Genomic DNA, 18,239 nt, shown 5'->3' with positions numbered 1-18,239 from the left:
CTGGCTATAATAGCTGCAAGAGATGGTTGAACTAAGTACCGAGTAAAAGGGGATGAATATTTTTGAACTGCCGATTATTTGTTTTTAAATTTTTAGTTTTTCATTCTTTATAATTTTCCCTGATTTTGGGGAAATAAGCATATGATTTCCAAATAAATAATTCTCAGTTAAATTGATCAAAATTCCTGGTAATACTCATTTTTTGTGAATAAATGGTTAGGAGCTGAATGCTTTTTCAAGGGACTGTCATTATAAAAAATGTAAATTCTAACGTCTCCAAGTATAGATCATGTTCAATTTTTTTTTCATACAATTCCCAACTTTCAGTAAATCATCGATTGGAATAATATGTATTATAGAAAAAAAGACCAAAATTAATTTGGGGATTACAATCACACAAAGATTTTAATTAATGGCTGAAAATTTAAATAAAGATAATTAAGCAAAGACAATTTAAAGTAAATGTTAATCATGAAACACTGTCAAATTCGGAGTAGATCATTGTCTGCATCTAGTGAAAATAAACCTGTGCATATTTGTTCAACTCTGTGGTTTAACCATAAGCAGAAATCTCATGATAATCATTTGGCTCACTCTGGTACCGTCTATTTGGGTATCTAATTAGTTCCATGCCCATCTTTCCTGATAACTTTATAATTTCTTCCTTTATTTATACATTGATATATCCAAATTCAAAGTAAATTTATCAAAGTACATTCATTATCACCATATACTACCCAGGGACACATTTGCTTGCAGGCATTCACAGTAAATACAAAGAAACACGACAGAATGAATGAAAAACTGCACACTAAAATGGACAAATGTACAAAAGACAACAAATTGTGCAAGTAATTTTATTAAATAATAAGTAATAGATATTGAGAACATGGGTTGTAGAGTCCTTGAAAGTGATTCCATAGGTTGTGGAATCAGTTCAGCATTAAGCTGAGTGAAGTCATCCACTCTGGTTCAGGGTTAATAACTGTCCCTTAACCCAGTGGTGTGGTATCCACTGAGAGAAAAAAATCTTAACTAAAAAATAAATGCTTTGTTAAGGCGTCTTTGTTAAACAGAAAGTGAAAAAATATGCCTGCTAATTATGGATATCTACTCAGACACTAAAAAGTGGCACCCTATTTAAGTGACAACTTTTGCAGAATTAAATTCTTGGCAAAAAGTGATTGTTTAATCCAATAAATATATTAGCAGTGAGATGATGTAACATAATTATTTTTACCTTCAGTTTTCAATAGTTCAGCTTTTGAGATATCTTCAGCAGTTGGAGTGTGAAGCACAGGGTCCACAACCACATTGGGTATCTCCTGTAAGCAAGCAAAGTAAAATTTTATTTGAAAAAAATTGCAACTTGATTTTATCTTTAATGTAAGATTGGCAAATTTTCAACTTAGACTTAAAATCACGAGGAAATCCAAGATTCATTCAAGTACACCAACACCTTTAACATGAAATAGCTGAACTGAAATGCATCCAATTAGGAAATAAATGGAGAACATAGGTTTCAATTAGTTTCAAGCAACCTCCATTTACAGATGAATTTTTCTCTTGCAACAAGACAGTTAATCATCAGATGATAAAACGAGAGAAGTACAAAGAAGAAATATGAAAGAAATAAAGAAAAACTTTTGCCTGGGCATTATGAAAGACAGATGAACAAACATTTAAAAAGCCAAATCTTTTTAAAATTACTATATGGGGTTGCAACTAAAGTTTCTGTACAACTAATCACATCATGTTCATTCAATGAGCAATGTTTAAAAAATATAAATACTGAAAATTTAACTATTCCAGAACAGGTCACAATTATCAGACAAGAAAGTTGATTAAACAACTGCAGATGCAAGAAATGTTTGTGAACCCTTTACAATGACCTTTTTTTTTGCATTAATTACTCATAAAATGTAGTCTGATCTTCATCCAAGTCACAGTAACAGACTAACACAATCTGCCTAAACTACTAACACGCAAAAAATTGTACTTTTCACGTCTTTATTGAATGCATTGTTTAATCATTCACAGTGCAGGCTGGAAAAAGTATGTGAACACTTGTATTAGTAGCTTAGAATGACAATGGCACCTAATGTTAACTCCTTTGCTTGCATCTTCGGAAACAGCTCTATTTCTATCTTTAATATCTTTATTTTTCTCTTTCAGGGTTCTTTTGAAGACCCTGACCTGGAATTACACACTGACTTCGGTTCTTTGTGGGAACAGGATTCACTCTCAGGGTCTGATGACTGGCCGCTACTTAATATACCCAGAACGCGGAGACTAGCACACCTTCAGGGTTCCAGGATTTCCTGGCTCTGGAGGGGGTGCCTCCGCAGGAAACTGGTGTGTCGTGGGAGTACACGAAAGACCAAAAGCAGCTAGCTGGCTGCCAGCTGTGTGCTCAGAGACCCGAATTCTTTGGGCACACAGCTCAGAAAAAGCAACACAACAGACTTTTAACATCGTAAATCAGCAAGTTGTTTGTCACATTTCCCCTCTCGCTGTGAAACTGGGACACCTCTTTTTCCCTTACTAGGGAGAGAGAGAACCTCTGGTATGCCGAATTACCAGGTGAATGGGTAGTCTTTGAGGTACTGCAAGTCTGTGTCTTTATTGATGCCTTGCTGCAAGCTTGATCTTCGGTGGGGGGACGCTGATGGGGGGGATTTTTTGCTGGTAGGGGAGGGGGGATCGTTGCTTTGCTGCTGCTTATGAGTGGGTGGGGGAGCTGGGGGGGGGGCTTTGGGGTTCTAACACTTAACTGTCCTTCATTCTTTGGGGGAACCCCTCTGTTTTCATGATGGTTGCGAAGAAAAAGAATTTCAGGATGTATATTGCATACATTTCTCTGACATTAAATGTACCTTTGAAATCTCTGAAATAAGTGCTAGCATCTCCTTTAGCAGCAATAACCTCCACCAAACGTTTCCTGTAGCTGCTGATCAGACTTGCACAATGAGAGGAGGAATTCTAGACCATTCCTCCATATAAAAATGTTTTAGTTCATCAATATTTCTGGGATACCTTGCATGAACAGCATTCTTCAGGTCACAAAGCATCTCAATTTGGTTAAGGTCTGGACTGACTTGGCCATTCCAAAACACAATTTTTTTTTTTTTTTTAAATCACTCTGTTGTTGATTTGCCCTTGTGTTTTGGATCATTGTCTTGTTGCATCACTCAACTTCTATTAAGCTTCAGGTGATGGACCACTACATTGATAACCCCCTGTAAAAAGTCGATACGATTTTGAATTCATTGATCACTCAACGATTGCAAGCTGTTCAGGCCCTGAGGCAGCAAAACAGCCCCAAACCATGATGCTTCTTCCACCATACTTCACTGTTGGGATGAGGTTTTGGTTTGTTGTGCAGTGCCCTTTTCCCTCCAAACCTAGCAGTGTGCGTTTCTGCCAATAAGTTCCTCATCTGTCCACAGAACATTGCCCAAGAAGCATTGTGGAACATCCAGGTTTTGCAAACTTGAGCCATGCAGCAATGTTTTTTTGGAAAGCAGTGGTTTCCTCCATGGTGTCCTTCCATGAACACCATTCATGTTCAGTATTTTTCTTATAGTGGACACATGAACAGAGACTTTAACATGTTCTAGAGATTTCTGCAGGTCTTTTGCTGTTATTCTTGAGTTCTTTTTCACCTCCTTCAGCATTGCACGTTGTGCTCTTGGTGCGATCTTTGTAGGTTGCCCACTCCTAGGGTGAGCAGCAACAGTATTGAATTTCCTCCATTTGTAGACAATCTCTACAATTCTTCTTCGAAGGTCCTCTGAAAGTTGTTTTGGTCGAGGCAGGGTGCACATAAACAGATCTTTCTTGAGAAGAGCAGGCTCTGTCAGTAATCTAACTTTGTGTGCCTTTTTGAAAGGGCACAGGGCACCTCTACAACCCATACCTCCAATCTCATCTCATTGATTGAAACTGACACCAAATAGCTTTTGTAGAAGGTATTACCCCAGAGGTTCATCTACTTTTTTGAACCTGGGTACTCAGTATTGACAAGTAGTACAACTGTTTGTGGTTATTAGTTTTGGCAGATTGTGTTTGTCTATTATTGTGATTTAGATAAAGATCAGACCACATTTTATGAGTAATTAATGCAGAAAACCAGGTAATTGTAAAGGGTTCACAATCTTTTTCTTGCAACTGCAATATTTTTTGATAGTGCACACATTTAATTTCTCCCATCTCTCTTGTTCTGGTTCCAATTGTTAAAAACCAAGCATCCCTGCACAAAACAAAACAAAAAAATCACAGTATCCAATGCATTATTGCCACTAGTCCAGTACATATTAAGTAGAGAAGATGTTGCCTTTTACAAAATTAACAGAACTTTTTTTTTACAATTAGAACAACTGTGTTTGGAAATGGAGGATAGCAAGATGTATCTAAGCTGATAATTGCTGGGTCCTTAACAGAAATCTCTGGAACCTCTTTATCAACAGGTGAGGTTCCAGAGAACTGGAGAATAGCCAACGTGGCAATAGGGACAAACCTGGAAAATTATCTGCTGGTGAGTCTTGCATCATGGCAGAGAAATTAATTGAGATGAAACTGAGGGATCTGCTCTCATCTGAAAAATCACAGACTTATTAGGGGGTGTCAGCATGTTTTGTGCAGGGAAAATCATGCCTTATGGATGATTTTGTTTTGCAGAAATAATAAAAATTACTGCTAACAGCAAGGCAGTAGGTGTACATGTGGATTTTAGTAAAGCTTTATACAAGATTCCTCATGGTCAGCTGATCCAGAAGATTAAAGCACATGAAATCCTTGAAGTCTTGGCAGGCAGATTCAAAACTGGCTTGGCCATAGAAGACAGGGGGTAATGAGGGAGGGGTGTTATCCTGACTGGAGGTCTTTGATCAGTAGCGTTTTATAAGGATCAGTACGAGGACCTCATTTGTGATTTTTTTGTAAATAACTTGGATGAAAATGCAGATGGGATATTTAGTAATTTTGCAGATAATGCAAAAAATGGCATTGTTGTGGACAGTGAGGAAGGTTATCAAAAAGATTCACCAGGATGTAGACCAGTTGGAAATGTGGTCAGAGAAATACCAAATGGAGTCTTATTGGACATGTGTGAGGTGTTGTACTTTGGGAAGTCACATATAAGAAGAGAGAATCCAGTAAATGGCAGGACCCTTAAGAGCATTCATATATAGAGCGGTCTTAGGGTGCAAGTCCATAAAAGTGGCAACATAAATAAGATTGGGTGGTAACAAAGGCACACATCATTCTTGTCTTCATCGGTCAGGGTGTTGAATAGGAGAGTAAAGAAGTCATGTTGCAGCTGTATAAATTTTTTGTTAAGATTGTATTTGGAGTATTATATATAGTTCTGATTGCTACATTATAGGAAGGAAGCGGAGGCTCTGGAGAAGGTACAGAAGAGGTTCACCAGAATCTTGCTCAATTTAAATTGTTTTAATGATAATAGAAGGTTGGACAAGCTCAGACTGTATCCTCTGAAGACTGAGGAATGACTTGATAGAACTACATAAAATTGAGAGGTTATGGATAGGGTGTGTAATCAGTCTTCTTTCCAGAATGGAAACATCAAGGAGGATGAAATGAGTTTAATATGGCATTATAGTCAGCACAGACATCATGGGCTGAAGGACTTTTCCCTGAGCTGTACGTTTTCTATGTTCTATGAATTCTCAACATCTTTAACAGAGAGTACGGAATCAACTCACAGCTCTTGAGTTCAGAATCTATCCTGAATAGAGAGAACTATTCAATTTCAGCATCAAAGTGCTACAGGGTTGAATATAAACTCAGCAAAGCTACAGATAGTAGTTGCTTGCAGCTGCCCTTCCTTCACAAATTCAGTTCTTACCTCAGTAACAGCAGCCGCGAAGATCTCTGGGAGTGTCCGAGACACAGCAAGATCCTCGTTATCCACTGAGATGCTAAATGCGGTCTCCAAACACTGAACTGCAACTGTGGTCAAGATCATTCATTTATTATTTAAGATATAATTATACATTACCCTAGCATTTCATCCAAATGAATTACTAACAATCAACAACCATCTTTCTTTAAAACATCAGAGTTTTCAACTAAGATACTCAATTTCCATGTACCTGAAGTGTTATTAAAATTTCTTGGGGTTGGCTTGGTGTTAACTATGTTATAATTTTGCATAACCAACTAGAAATAATTCCTCCAAAATTTATCAATCAATGATGTTTAAAGTCCCATGATATTATTTATGTAATATTCCATATTTACAGGTAATGACCTACTTCTTCCTCATCAAAGACGTTAAAACTTTCAAAGAGATAACTAAATTCAGAGAAAGCATACATTGCTTCACAACATGAAGATGCATGTAGGATTCTACCCAGTACATTCCCTAATGAGGCACTTCATGCAAGCTGTCCTATGAGTACACTAACAAATATTACACCACAAAGTTGCTCATAAGGAAATGACAACTGAAAGCTGACTCCATTCAGTTGAGAAAGCAAGAACGTAGGACTGGAAAAACCAATTACTTTACTTTACTGTCACCAAACAATTGATACTAGAGCGTACAATCATCACAGCGATATTTGATTCTGCGCTTCGCGCTCCCTGAAGTACAAATCAAAGTAAATATAATAAAAATTTAAATTATAAATTATAATTAGAAAATAGAAAAAGGAAAGTAAGGTAGTGCAAGTCAGGTCCAGATATTTGGAAGGTACGGCCCAGATCCGGGTCAGGATCCGTTCAGCACTCTTATCACAGTTGGAAAGAAGCTGTTCCCAAATCTGGCCATACGAATCTTCAAGCTCCTGAACCTTCTCCTGGAGGGAAGAGGGACAAAAAGTGTGTTGGCTGGGTGGGTCGTGTCCTTGATTATCCTGGCAGCACTGCTCCGACAGCGTGCGGTGTAAAGTGAGTCCAAGGATGGAAGATTGGTTTGTGTGATGTGCTGGGCTATGTTCACGATCTTCTGCAGCTTCTTCCGGTCTTGGACAGAACAACTTCCATACCAGGTTGTGATGCACCCTAGAAGAATGCTTTCTACGGTGCATCTATAAAAATTAGTGAGGGTTTTAGGGGACAGGCCAAATTTATTCAGCTTTCTCAGGAAGTAAAGGCACTGGTGGGCCTTCTTGGCAGTGGACTCTGCTTGGTTAGACCAAGTCAGGTCATTTGTGATATTCACCCCGAGGAACTTAAAGCTAAAGTGTGCTAAAGGCAAAAAAAAACTACTGGACAAACTCAAGCAAGTGAAAATCTACAGATGTTGAAAATCCATCCATGGTTTGCTGTATAGTCTGACCATGGATTCCAAGCTCCTTCATCAATTTGATGGTGGATGTGGCTATAAATCGCTTCACTGAATTTAGTTGACTGACTTCACAAGAGGTACTGGTCAATGCGACGCCCCTGTCTCTGCTCCCTCAAACACCCTCTCCTCCCTTGATGGATCTTCAACCTCTTTTCTGATGTTATTTTCTCACACCCACAGATGCACAGCTGACACGTGTCCCACTACTGCTGCTGGCGTTTTGGTGTTCTCTTGTGCAATACTCTCTTTATTTATGGTAGATTCCATTCCTAAGTTTGTAGCCGTTATCAGTCATTGAGCCATTTTGCTCTCGCAGGCTCTGGGGGTATCTTCCTTTGTTGCCTTTTCATCACCGTTAATGGGTGTCTCCAACATGCTGAAACAATGTTGAGGACTGCTGCCATGGGTAGAGAGCCAGTGTGGTCTATTCCCTCCTGTCAGCTGTCTTTCCATGCCATCATAAGGTCTTTCCCTCATGGTCTTCTGCCTTTTCTCAGCAGTCACTGGACAGGTCCAGTTAATCAAAAGCAAAAAGCACAGGATAAGATGTTAATATCCTTCATGCCAATGGGGGTATTACTGAGGGTATGACTGTGTTGAATGCCGAGCTGTAGTCAATAAGCTGCAGCCTGATGTATTACTATTGTCCAGGTGATCCAAGGCTGAGTGGACAGCCAGTGAGACCTATTTGTGATGGTAGGCAAATTGCAGTAGGTCCAGGTCTTTGCTTATGCAGAAGTTGATTCTAGCCATAACAGACCTCTCGAAACACTTGTTCACAGTAGATGTGAGTGCCACTGAGCAATAGTTATTAAGGCTCTTCTTGGGCACTCGCATGATTGTCGCCCTTTTGAACTTCCAATTGCAGCAGCGAGAGATTGAAGATGTCCTTGAAGACTCCCACCAGTTGGTTGGCACAGGTTTTCAGAGCCCTACTTGGTACACCATCAGAGCCTGACGCTTTATGAGGGTTTATCCTCTTGAAAGATGTTCTGAAGTCGGTCTCCGAGACAGAGATCACAGTGACTCCAGATGCTGCAAGGATTTGCAAAGGTACAGTTTTATTCTCCCTTTCAAAGTGTGCATAAAATGCATTGAGTTCTTTTGGGAATAACATATCAATCATTTCACCCTTAAAATAGCCTTCCAAAGGTTGTACCTGGACTTCTTGTATTGTTCTGGATCACCAGTCTTGAATGCCACAAATCTAGCCCTCGTAGACTATGGATCTCCTGTTTTATCTACGGCTTTTGATTTTGGTATGTCCGGTATGTTCTCAAAGGCACATATTCACCCACACAGGTCTCGAAGTTAGTGACAACTGTGGCATATTCATTCAGACTTGAAGATGAATCCCTGAAGATTGTCCAATCCACCCACTCAAAGCATTATTCTAAATGCTCCTTCGCCTGCCTTGACTAAACCTTCTTGATCCTCACCACTGGTGTTGCAGTCTTTAGTCTCTGCCTATATACTAGGAGGAGAAGTACAGCCAAGTGATTGGACTTTCCAAAGTGTGGGCAGTGGATGGCACAGTAAGCATCCTTGATAATGGTAAATTGTGGTCAAGCGTGTTGGTTTCTCTGAATCCACAGGTGAGATGTTGGTGGTAGTTGTACAGAGATTTCTTCAAGCTGGCCTGGTTGAAATCTCCCCACAATGATAGGGAAGGTATCATGGTGCACAGTTTCATACCTGCTGATTACGGAACTGAGTCCTCCAGTGCCTGCCTGATATTGGCCTGAGGTGAAATGTACACCCCTACCAGGATGATGGCAGAAAACTCCCTTGGCAGATAAAATGGATGATATCTGACCGCTAGATGTTCCAGGTTAGGGGAGCAGGACTGAGAAAGAACCGTCACGTTTGTGCACCATGATGAGTTAGTCATAAAGCATACTCCACCTCCTCTGCCTTTAAAAGACTGAGCTGTCCTGTCTTTACAGAGAATGGTCAAGCCATCGAGTTGCAGCCCTGTATCCGAAATGGTGTTAGCCATGTTTCCATGAAGCAAAGAAAACAGTGGTCTCTGATGTACTTCTAGTACAGCAATCTTGTTCTGAGGTCTTCAGTTTTATTTTTCAGAGACTGTACAGTACCAGCAGGATAACTGGGAGAAGAAGACTGAGTTTCAATTGTACCTGTAGACAGATGTGGTGTCCCACATCTGTTTTAGTAAAGGGCAACTACACTCGTGACCCAAATCTGCCGTCTGAAGTTCATTGATTTTGAGTACATTGAGTATTACGGCACACTGTAAGGACATCACTGCCTACCCCCAAACCCCAAGACAGATTAGAGACAGTGATTCCTTTGGTCCGCAGCTTTCGTCCGATTGGCCTCTGCATCCTTTCATGTAATTCCACCAGTTGCAATAGGACCCCACCAATATCTTCCCACCCTCATTTCTGCTGCCTACAGGTAACATTGCCTCCGGGACTTCCCCTCCCTTTCCCATCCAGTCTTCCCTGTGCACTAGTATTTCTTCTACAATAAGTGACCATTTTGTGAGCATCTATAGTCATGCTCAATGGCCATTCTGAGCTTCTGATAGCATGTCATTTCAACTCCTCTTTCCAGTTCCACACTGACCTATCAGTACTTAGACTTCTCCACTGCCACAACGAGGCCAAATGCAAATCAGAAGAACAATACCTCATATTCCACTTGGGTGGACATCAACCCACTGGTACAAACATTTAACTTTCCATTTTCAGATAATCTATACCCAAATGTCTTCCTTTCCCACTCCTACAGGTCCACTTAGGTTCCCTCTTCCTACTCCACCGCCTCACTCCATTACTTAGATTTGTTACCCTCTCAAACATGGTTCCAGCTGCCCTTCCTTGTCTTGTTCCACATCATCTTTCACCTCTGCCTCTACGTTCCCTCTCCCCCGCTTTATCCCATCTAGCTTCATCTGCCCAATTTTTTTTGTTTTATCTATTTCCACCTACCACCCTCTGTCTCAAAACATCCCCACCTAACTACTTGCCCATCGTCTCCCATTTATTCAGGTGCAATTTATCATTGAACAGTCCATTCTCACCCCTCCCTCTCATGGTTATATTGCTCATCTTCCTTCTGCAGTCTCAGTGCTGATGCAGGATCTTGACCATTCCTTTGCTTCCACAGATGCTGCCTGAACCAATGAGTTCTTGCAGCAGTTTTTTTTGCTCTGCATTCCAGCATCTGCAGTCTTATGATCCCATTAGTACTGTATATTGAGCAATGAATGACAACGTTTCTTACAAACTTTCAATCATTCAATTTCACATGCAGAAAAAAATCTTTTCTAAAAGTTTAGAAAATAGGAGCAGGAGTAGGCCATTAGGCCTTTCATTTAATATGATCACGCCTGGCCTCAATTCCTCTTCTCCATACTCCTTTGTTCATCAATTTATCAAATATTTATTCATCTCCACTTTAATTACTCATAATCAGGCCCTCATCTTGTAGGTTTGTCCATTTCTTCAAAACTTTCCCACTTGTGAAACATCCCAACATCTACACTGTTAAACCCCTGCAGGATATTCTATGTTTGAATAAAGTGACCCCTCATTCTTCTAAACTTCAAGAAATTCGGGTCCAAACTATTCAGTCTCTGTTGGTAGGACAGCCCTGTCATCCCAGGAATTAGCCTGGTGAATCTGCTTTAACTCCCTACAAAATTGCCTATTTTTAGGTAAGGGGACCAAACCAGTCCACAGAAGTTCAGGTGAGGCCTCACCAACACCCTGTACAATTGCAACACAGCCTCGCTATTTTTAAACTCCAAACCTTCAGCAACGAAAGCAAAATGTAGTTTGCTTTAACTACCTAATAGACCTGTCTGCTACCATTCATGATTCATGGCCTCAAAAATCTACATCCCTCTATACTTCACTCATTTGCAGTCTCTCTAACCTGCCATCTTAATTTTCTTACATTTCCCCACTTTAAACTCTGTCAATCTTTTGCCTACTCAATCTATATTCTGTTGTAGAATCAAGAGTAACATGCTTCTCCATGTATTTTTATAATATCAGTAAATATGGAAATATTAATTACCTTGAGCAAGCAACAGCATGTAAATAATGCAATGTAAGTAATGAATGACCAAAAGTCAAGAACTGATTCCTGCAGTACTCCACTTGTTACTTCCTTCCATTCACGTATTCCAATTGAGCTTTCCATGAAAGTACCCATTTTCAGTCCATTCTAACACACTTCCTACCATGGGCTTTTAATTTATTCACGTTTCATTGCAGCATCTTGTCAAGTGCCTTGTGGAAATCCAAATATACTACATCTGCACGTTTCTCTCTATCAGCTCCCCTTGCTACATTGAGCTATAGAGCTCAACGACAGAATTTTCAGTTTATCATCCTCATTGTCTCTCCCCAACAATGTGCTGCTCCAAACGATCACTTACCCTCTAAGCTTTCCTGAGCATCTGAAGTCAGATCTCCAGATTGAAGCTGATCACGTAAAAACTGAATGATGGAATAGGCGAGGCGTTTATTGTCCGTCATTATGAAGTTTCTGTTATAAATTCGTCAGATCGATGTACTTAATAGAAACAAATATTTTAATTAATGAAGTTACTCAAAAATGACAATAACATTTTAAAATGCTGAATTAACATGTTTTTTTTTCTTTAGTGCAACATTCAGGATTCGGTCATAGTAAAGTATCTGGAAGTGAGACTGATGTCTATACAAACTGTCAGTCACACTTTCATATATTTCAATGTGACTAAATGTGGTTTTCTTTGAAGCATGCTGTTTAAGTTGATTACTGATTTAATGCTAGCATTCATGTGCTAGCCTTTTCAGACATTTTTTCATGAACAAAGCTTAAAATGGTCCAGCCTGATCACAAGTGTCAGTGTATGACATATCCTAAGAATCCGTGTCACCCAGTTATCATAGACTATAGAACAGTGGCCCTTCGGCCCATAACATTGGAATCAAACATAATGCTAAATTAAAGTGAATCCTTCCTTCCTTGTACATGATCCACATTTTTCCATTCCCTACATTTTCATGTCCATCTAAGAGTTTCTTAAATATCACTCCCACTTCTACTACCACCTCTGCCCATACTAGGCACCTAAAACAAAACATTTTTAAAATATTTCCCCTTCACAGCATAAAGCTTGTGTAAAGTTTAGCACATATTAAAAACAAAAGACTATCCAAAACCACATTAGGTAAATGATGACTTAGAGTAACTTGGAGGGATGTTCATCAATGATAGTGCATCAGGTAGGCTTTTCTAAGTGTGATGGAGGGACATTTTAATCATATATGAGACATTTACATCATATTGATCTGAAAATGGGAAGCTCAGGGCCTTTGAGTACAGTCATTCAAATGCCAGTATGATTAATTCCAAGGTGAACTATTTCCCTGTCATTTCCAACTTCTTTGAATACATAAGTGTGCTGGGGAAGTTATAAATTGTGACACATACATGCCACATACATACAGATACAGGCCCCTGGATTTTGTAAACATCTACAGAAACTTAGCAAATGAAGATCAGGTGCCAAATCCATTAGTCCTGCTATCACTTCAGATTAAAGACTTTTTCTACATAGTTCATTTAAAACTGTTTCTTGTTTGGAAAATCCACTTAACTTGGTTATGGATAACACATCTCTTCTATTTTGAATAGTATACTGAATGTGCTGGAAGATGAAATTAAAATGGATGAATGTCCATGGGTTAGCATGGACAGTGAGCAAAATGGCCTGATTTCACGCTGTATGACTTTATAAATGATTTAACTCAATATATTTTGCCAAGCATAAATGTTTTTGTTTAAATACAGTATTTTTCCTTGTTACGGCATCCTTATGGGATCAAAGATACTGGGCAAAACAGATGAAGTCACAAGTTCTGCAACTCTACCTGGAATATGGGTATTGCAGTATCTGAAGTATGACACCATTTATCCTTAGTGATGTTGACAGAATGGTTATTTCTAAAGTTCCACTTCAGATTTTATAAACTGAAAGCTTTTGAAAGTTGTGAGTCTCACTGATATACATTCATCTTGATATTTCAGGAGGTGTGCTCAGCCAGCTGCTGCTCCATACTGCTGACGCATTACCATTTTGCTGGATTCAGCTCAAACCGTATCTTCAAGATTGTGGAAGACACAACAGTGGTTGGCCTCATCAATGATGATGACAAGACGGAGTACAGAGAGGAAGTGAAGCAGCTGGTGAATTGTTATGAGAGGAACAACCTATCCCTGAATATGGAGAAGACCAAGGAAATCATTGTGGACTTCAGGAAAGTAAAGATGAACCATCCCCCTCTGCAAATATGTGGCTCCCCATAGAGAGAGTTAAGTGCACCAAGCTCCTGGGAGTTCACATCACAAATGACCTCACCTGCTCCCTTAATATCACCTCGGTGAACAAGGCAGCACAGCAGCACCTCTACTTCCTAGAGAAACAAGCAAGGCTCCCCCCCACCCCCCAATCTTAACTGGATTTCACAGAAACACTACTGAGAGTGTCCTGACAAGCTTCATCTCCATCTGGTATGGGAGCAGCTGAGTATCAAACCAGAAGTCCCTACAAAGGACTGTGAGAACAATTGAGAGGATCATAGGGATCTCCCCACTATCCATCAGGGACATTTATCAGGAGCATTGTGTACACAGGGCCCTTAGTATTATAAAGGATCCCACCCATCTTTGACTTTCTACCATCAGGCAGGAGACTCTGATGCATAAAGACAAGAATGGTCAGGATGGATAACAGTTTCTTCCCTCAGACCATTAGGCTTCTGAACTCCCTGCTGCATTACCTTTGAAGTGATAGTGGTTAATTTGTTCCGTACCTTTCAATATTTAATTTATGCACTTTAATTTGTTATTTATACGTGATTCATCTGTAGATTTTATCCTATAGGTTATTGGGTGTTATGTGTACTACTGTGCTGGTATGGAGAAACGTCTCATTTCTATATACATTACATCGTTATATACAAGCACTGTATATAGTTAAATGACAATGGACTTGATTTGACTTGAACTGCTCCAAATCCCTGTGATTTGTCCTGGGGGAGTTTTCAGGAGGACCAAGTTCAGTTTTCTTTGTTTCTACTCCATACAACTCAATTACACAAGGGACTGAATTAGCCAGGAGTTTATTTGATTTCACAATCACCATTTATTTGCATAATACTTGGTCTTAAATGTGTACAAGTGACATAAAATATAATTATTGATATAATAAGGCTATACAATTGCTATAACAAAAATGCTTTGAAGTGAGGCAAGTGATAATTGGTAATTATCTATGTCATTCCATTTTTACCAGGGAAATTGAATCAAAAACTAGATTTAAACAGGTTTAAAAGGAACATGAAGGACAACTTCTTCAGAGGGTGGTATGTATATGAAATGAGCTGTCAGAGAAAGTAGTTGAAGCAGGTAGAACATTTAAAGAGCACTTGGACAGATATACAGATAGGAAAATTTAGCGCAGGGGTTCCCAACCTTTTTTATGCCTTGGACCCCTACCATTACCTGAGGGGTCTGTGGATCCCAGGTTAGGAACCCCTGATTTAGAGGATATGAACCAAATTGAACTAGCTTAGTTGCATATGTTGGTTATCATGGAAAAATAGAACTGAAGGCCTTGTTTTTGTACCATATTACTTTATGACTATCCACAACACGCAACAGAAAATTGTCGAGAATTAATATTTTCTGCTAAGATGACAAAAAGAGAAGTACATGCGCAGGCAATCAAACAAGACTGCAAGTTCGAGTGTCCCGTTACTGGGGTAGGGATAGAAATATGGACAGCAACTGGCTGAGTAGACAAAGATAAAAAAGAAATAATATTTTTATATAATCAAAGCCAATATTAAGAATGCATATCTTTGTTCTTTGGCATTAAGCATATACAACAGTTCATCTCTGTGCGACAGAACACACATCATAGTACAATAGTCTTTGTTTTATTATTTTGTACATTATTATTACACATTGGTAAATTATTAGTGTATACAGGCAGTCCCCGAGTTACGAACGTCCGACTTACGGACGACTTGTACTTACGAACCGAGGAAGGAGAACGCCGTCCGCCATTTTAAGTCAGATCGCGACGCCGTCTGCCATTTTAAGTCATTGCTGTTGACACTGTGTTGAGTGTTTAACTTTGTATTTGGCTTAAATTTTTCTTAGTAAGATTCACCCTGACCCCGCTCCCCCGTTCCGGTCGGCTGGTGGCGCAGTGAGATCAGTGCCGGGCTGGAGAACGGAGATTCACGAGTTCGATCCAGCGACAGACCGCTCCCGTGCCAGGTTGGTGTTGATCCAGTGACTCCCGTACCATCCGTGCCGTGTTGATTTCGAGCTTGCAACTCGACCTCATAAAAAAAACACAGCCACCTCCAGTTTAAATTCCCACGTGGAATATTGTGGAGGATCAAATACCCAAACCCAGCACAGCCCCCACTTGTCCCATTTAGCCTGTCTCAGTGCGGTGGTCCTTTGGACCCAGCGGACCTTGGGAGCCGGCTCAGGTTGGGAGCCGCCACCCGCATTGTTTCTGTTCCATTGACGGGAAGCAATCGCGATTGAAAATAAAGTGAAAATAATAAAGCGTTTGGAAAGAGGTGAAACGCCATCGGTCATTGGAAAAGCGTTAGGCTACAGTCGGTCAACCATCAGAACAATTTTATAGGATAAAGGATAAAGTGAGAATAATGGAGCATTTGAAAGGCCCTGCCCCAATGAAAGCTACAATTATTACTGAGCAACACTGTGGTTTAATTATTGGAATACATACGTTTCTTAAGTGTTTTATATGCATAGAAATATAAAATATATACTATATACTAAGACAAACGTTTGACTGACGCTAAATACCGGATGTACTTGTTCTGGCTTGCGTAAAAATCCGACTTAAAGACGGACTCAGGAACGTTACTCGTATGTAACCTGGGACTGCCTGTATTATTATTCTGTACTTTATTATTAGTTAATATTATTATTGCCAAGTGTGTTTTTAAATGTTGCTGCTATAACAAAATAATTTCCCACTCAGGATCAATAAAGTACTTATTATAACCTTCAATAAAGTACTTATCATTAGGTTCAGATCTTATCTCACCCCCACAACTTTGCACGGCTGATCTAGCAAGATGAGTGAGAAAGTGGAAATTATAAACACCACTGTTAAGAGCCTGATCCACTCATGGGATGAAGAAAACTTGCAGTTTTGTTTCAAACTGAAGAAAGAAAAGATCCAGTTGCAGACTGAATCCTGAGGCAAGGTTGCTATGATTTTTTGTATAAGGATGAAAGTAGCACTGCAGAACACATTGAGATTGTTGCTACATTATTCAGGATAATTTTCTGCCATTTTTTCCAAAGACAGATGTGAACATGATTTCATAACCATCTTTCATTATCTTTTCCACTTGGTCACTCCCTTTCGAGTACACTTTTTAAAGATTTAAGCTTTGTCAATTGAATCATATCCTGGAATAACTAGGCGGGTAGTTGAAGAAGCAATATGTTTGGCTGTCAAAGCTCCTGCTTTTGCCTGTGCCACAGAAATACCTGCATTCTTCAGCAAAAAGCTAATAGTTGACCTAGTTTCCTTGGTTTTGGGACAGGATTAATAACTAAATTATTAGCTAATTAAGACATGATTTCAAAGCCTTAATGGGTACCAAACCTTCAATGGTAAGCAAGAAAACATGAAATTTCATTACACCAATTATTGGATTGTGCTAAGCCCGGCCAGCCACTCCGGTACTTCTCATGCTTACACACTTTTGGACTCCCAGTCCAAAATTTGTGAGGGACAATCTTAATGGGCTTCAAGTCAGAGAGGGGCGGCACAGTAACATAGTGCTTAGCACAAAGCTTTAACAGTACTAGCGACCTGTGGTCAATTCCTACCGCTGCCAGTGAGGAGTATGTACGTTCTCACCATGACTGCGTGGGTTTCCTCAGGGTGCTCCGATTTCCTCCCACAGTTCAAAGATCTACTGGTTGGAAGGTGAATTGGTCATTGTAAATTGTCCCGTGATTGGGCGAGGATTAAATCGGGGGATTACTATGCAGCACAGCTCAAAGGGCTGGAAAGGTCTATTCTGTGTTGCACCTCAATAAATAAATAACTAGAGTGATCAGATATCTGGCTCAAGTGTAAAAGACCCCAACCTCTTGACGTGTTTTGAAAGGAAAGTTATAGGCAATGCTTTGCCTTGCATCTGTCAAGGATCTTGATTTTTAAAACTGACATTTGGAAACATCTAAAAACTATGAAAAGTTGAAGTAAATTATTACACAAAATAAACATTAAAAGCACTGAAAAATAATGTAAGATAATAAACTAAAACAATTAAAAGAAATTGTTTCCCTCCTCTTTTGCATTTTAATCTGAAGGCCAATAATCAGTTAGAATAGTGCATTTTCACATCTTATACGACATATGAGCAGCCATTAGAACTGAATGACAATTTCCCAGCATAATGCCAGACCACATAGAAACAGCGAATCCAATGGGGTAACAGTAACAAATAAAGCACCATTAACAATCAGCAAACCTCCACATTTGACAGCATCTACAGATGTCCAAGAGTTAATGCCAGCCAATGAAATTTGACTCCAAAATTATTTCTAAAGTGGAATGATGCCATTCAAGATTGTTTAATATCATTTCCTGTACACAAGTGTAAAGGGGAAAAAATAATTTTTACTCCAGATATGATGAAGCACAAAAAACACAATAAGATAAAGAATGCAATAATTTTAAATATATATGTGTGTGTGTGTATAAATAAATAAATAAGATAGCTTATATACATGAATTGATTTTATGTCCATGAAATAATGCTAAGCACAGGAGTGTCTGTACAAAAGGTGACTGACAGGAAATGATCATGTAGTGGTGATGGAG

General features: G+C 39.4%; 1 protein-coding gene across 2 annotated transcripts in view; it reads right to left on the bottom strand.

The window, feature by feature from the left end:
- LOC140739824 (small glutamine-rich tetratricopeptide repeat-containing protein alpha-like) overlaps positions 1-18,239 on the bottom strand; it is a 49,517-nt gene that overhangs the window by 24,289 nt on the left and 6,989 nt on the right. For both annotated transcript variants that reach the window (XM_073068386.1, XM_073068388.1), the window contains exons 2-4: positions 11,730-11,866; positions 5,870-5,973; positions 1,241-1,325 (exon numbers count right to left, since the gene is read on the bottom strand). In XM_073068386.1, the coding sequence (XP_072924487.1) occupies positions 1,241-1,325; positions 5,870-5,973; positions 11,730-11,829 (289 nt within the window). In that variant the 5' untranslated portion in view covers positions 11,830-11,866. The remainder of the gene's footprint in view (positions 1-1,240; positions 1,326-5,869; positions 5,974-11,729; positions 11,867-18,239) is intronic.

This window comes from Hemitrygon akajei, chromosome 16 (genome assembly GCF_048418815.1).
Source record: "Hemitrygon akajei chromosome 16, sHemAka1.3, whole genome shotgun sequence".
NCBI lineage: Eukaryota > Metazoa > Chordata > Chondrichthyes > Myliobatiformes > Dasyatidae > Hemitrygon > Hemitrygon akajei.
Note: the sequence above shows the minus strand (reverse complement) of the source record. Positions and strands in the feature narration are given on the sequence as shown.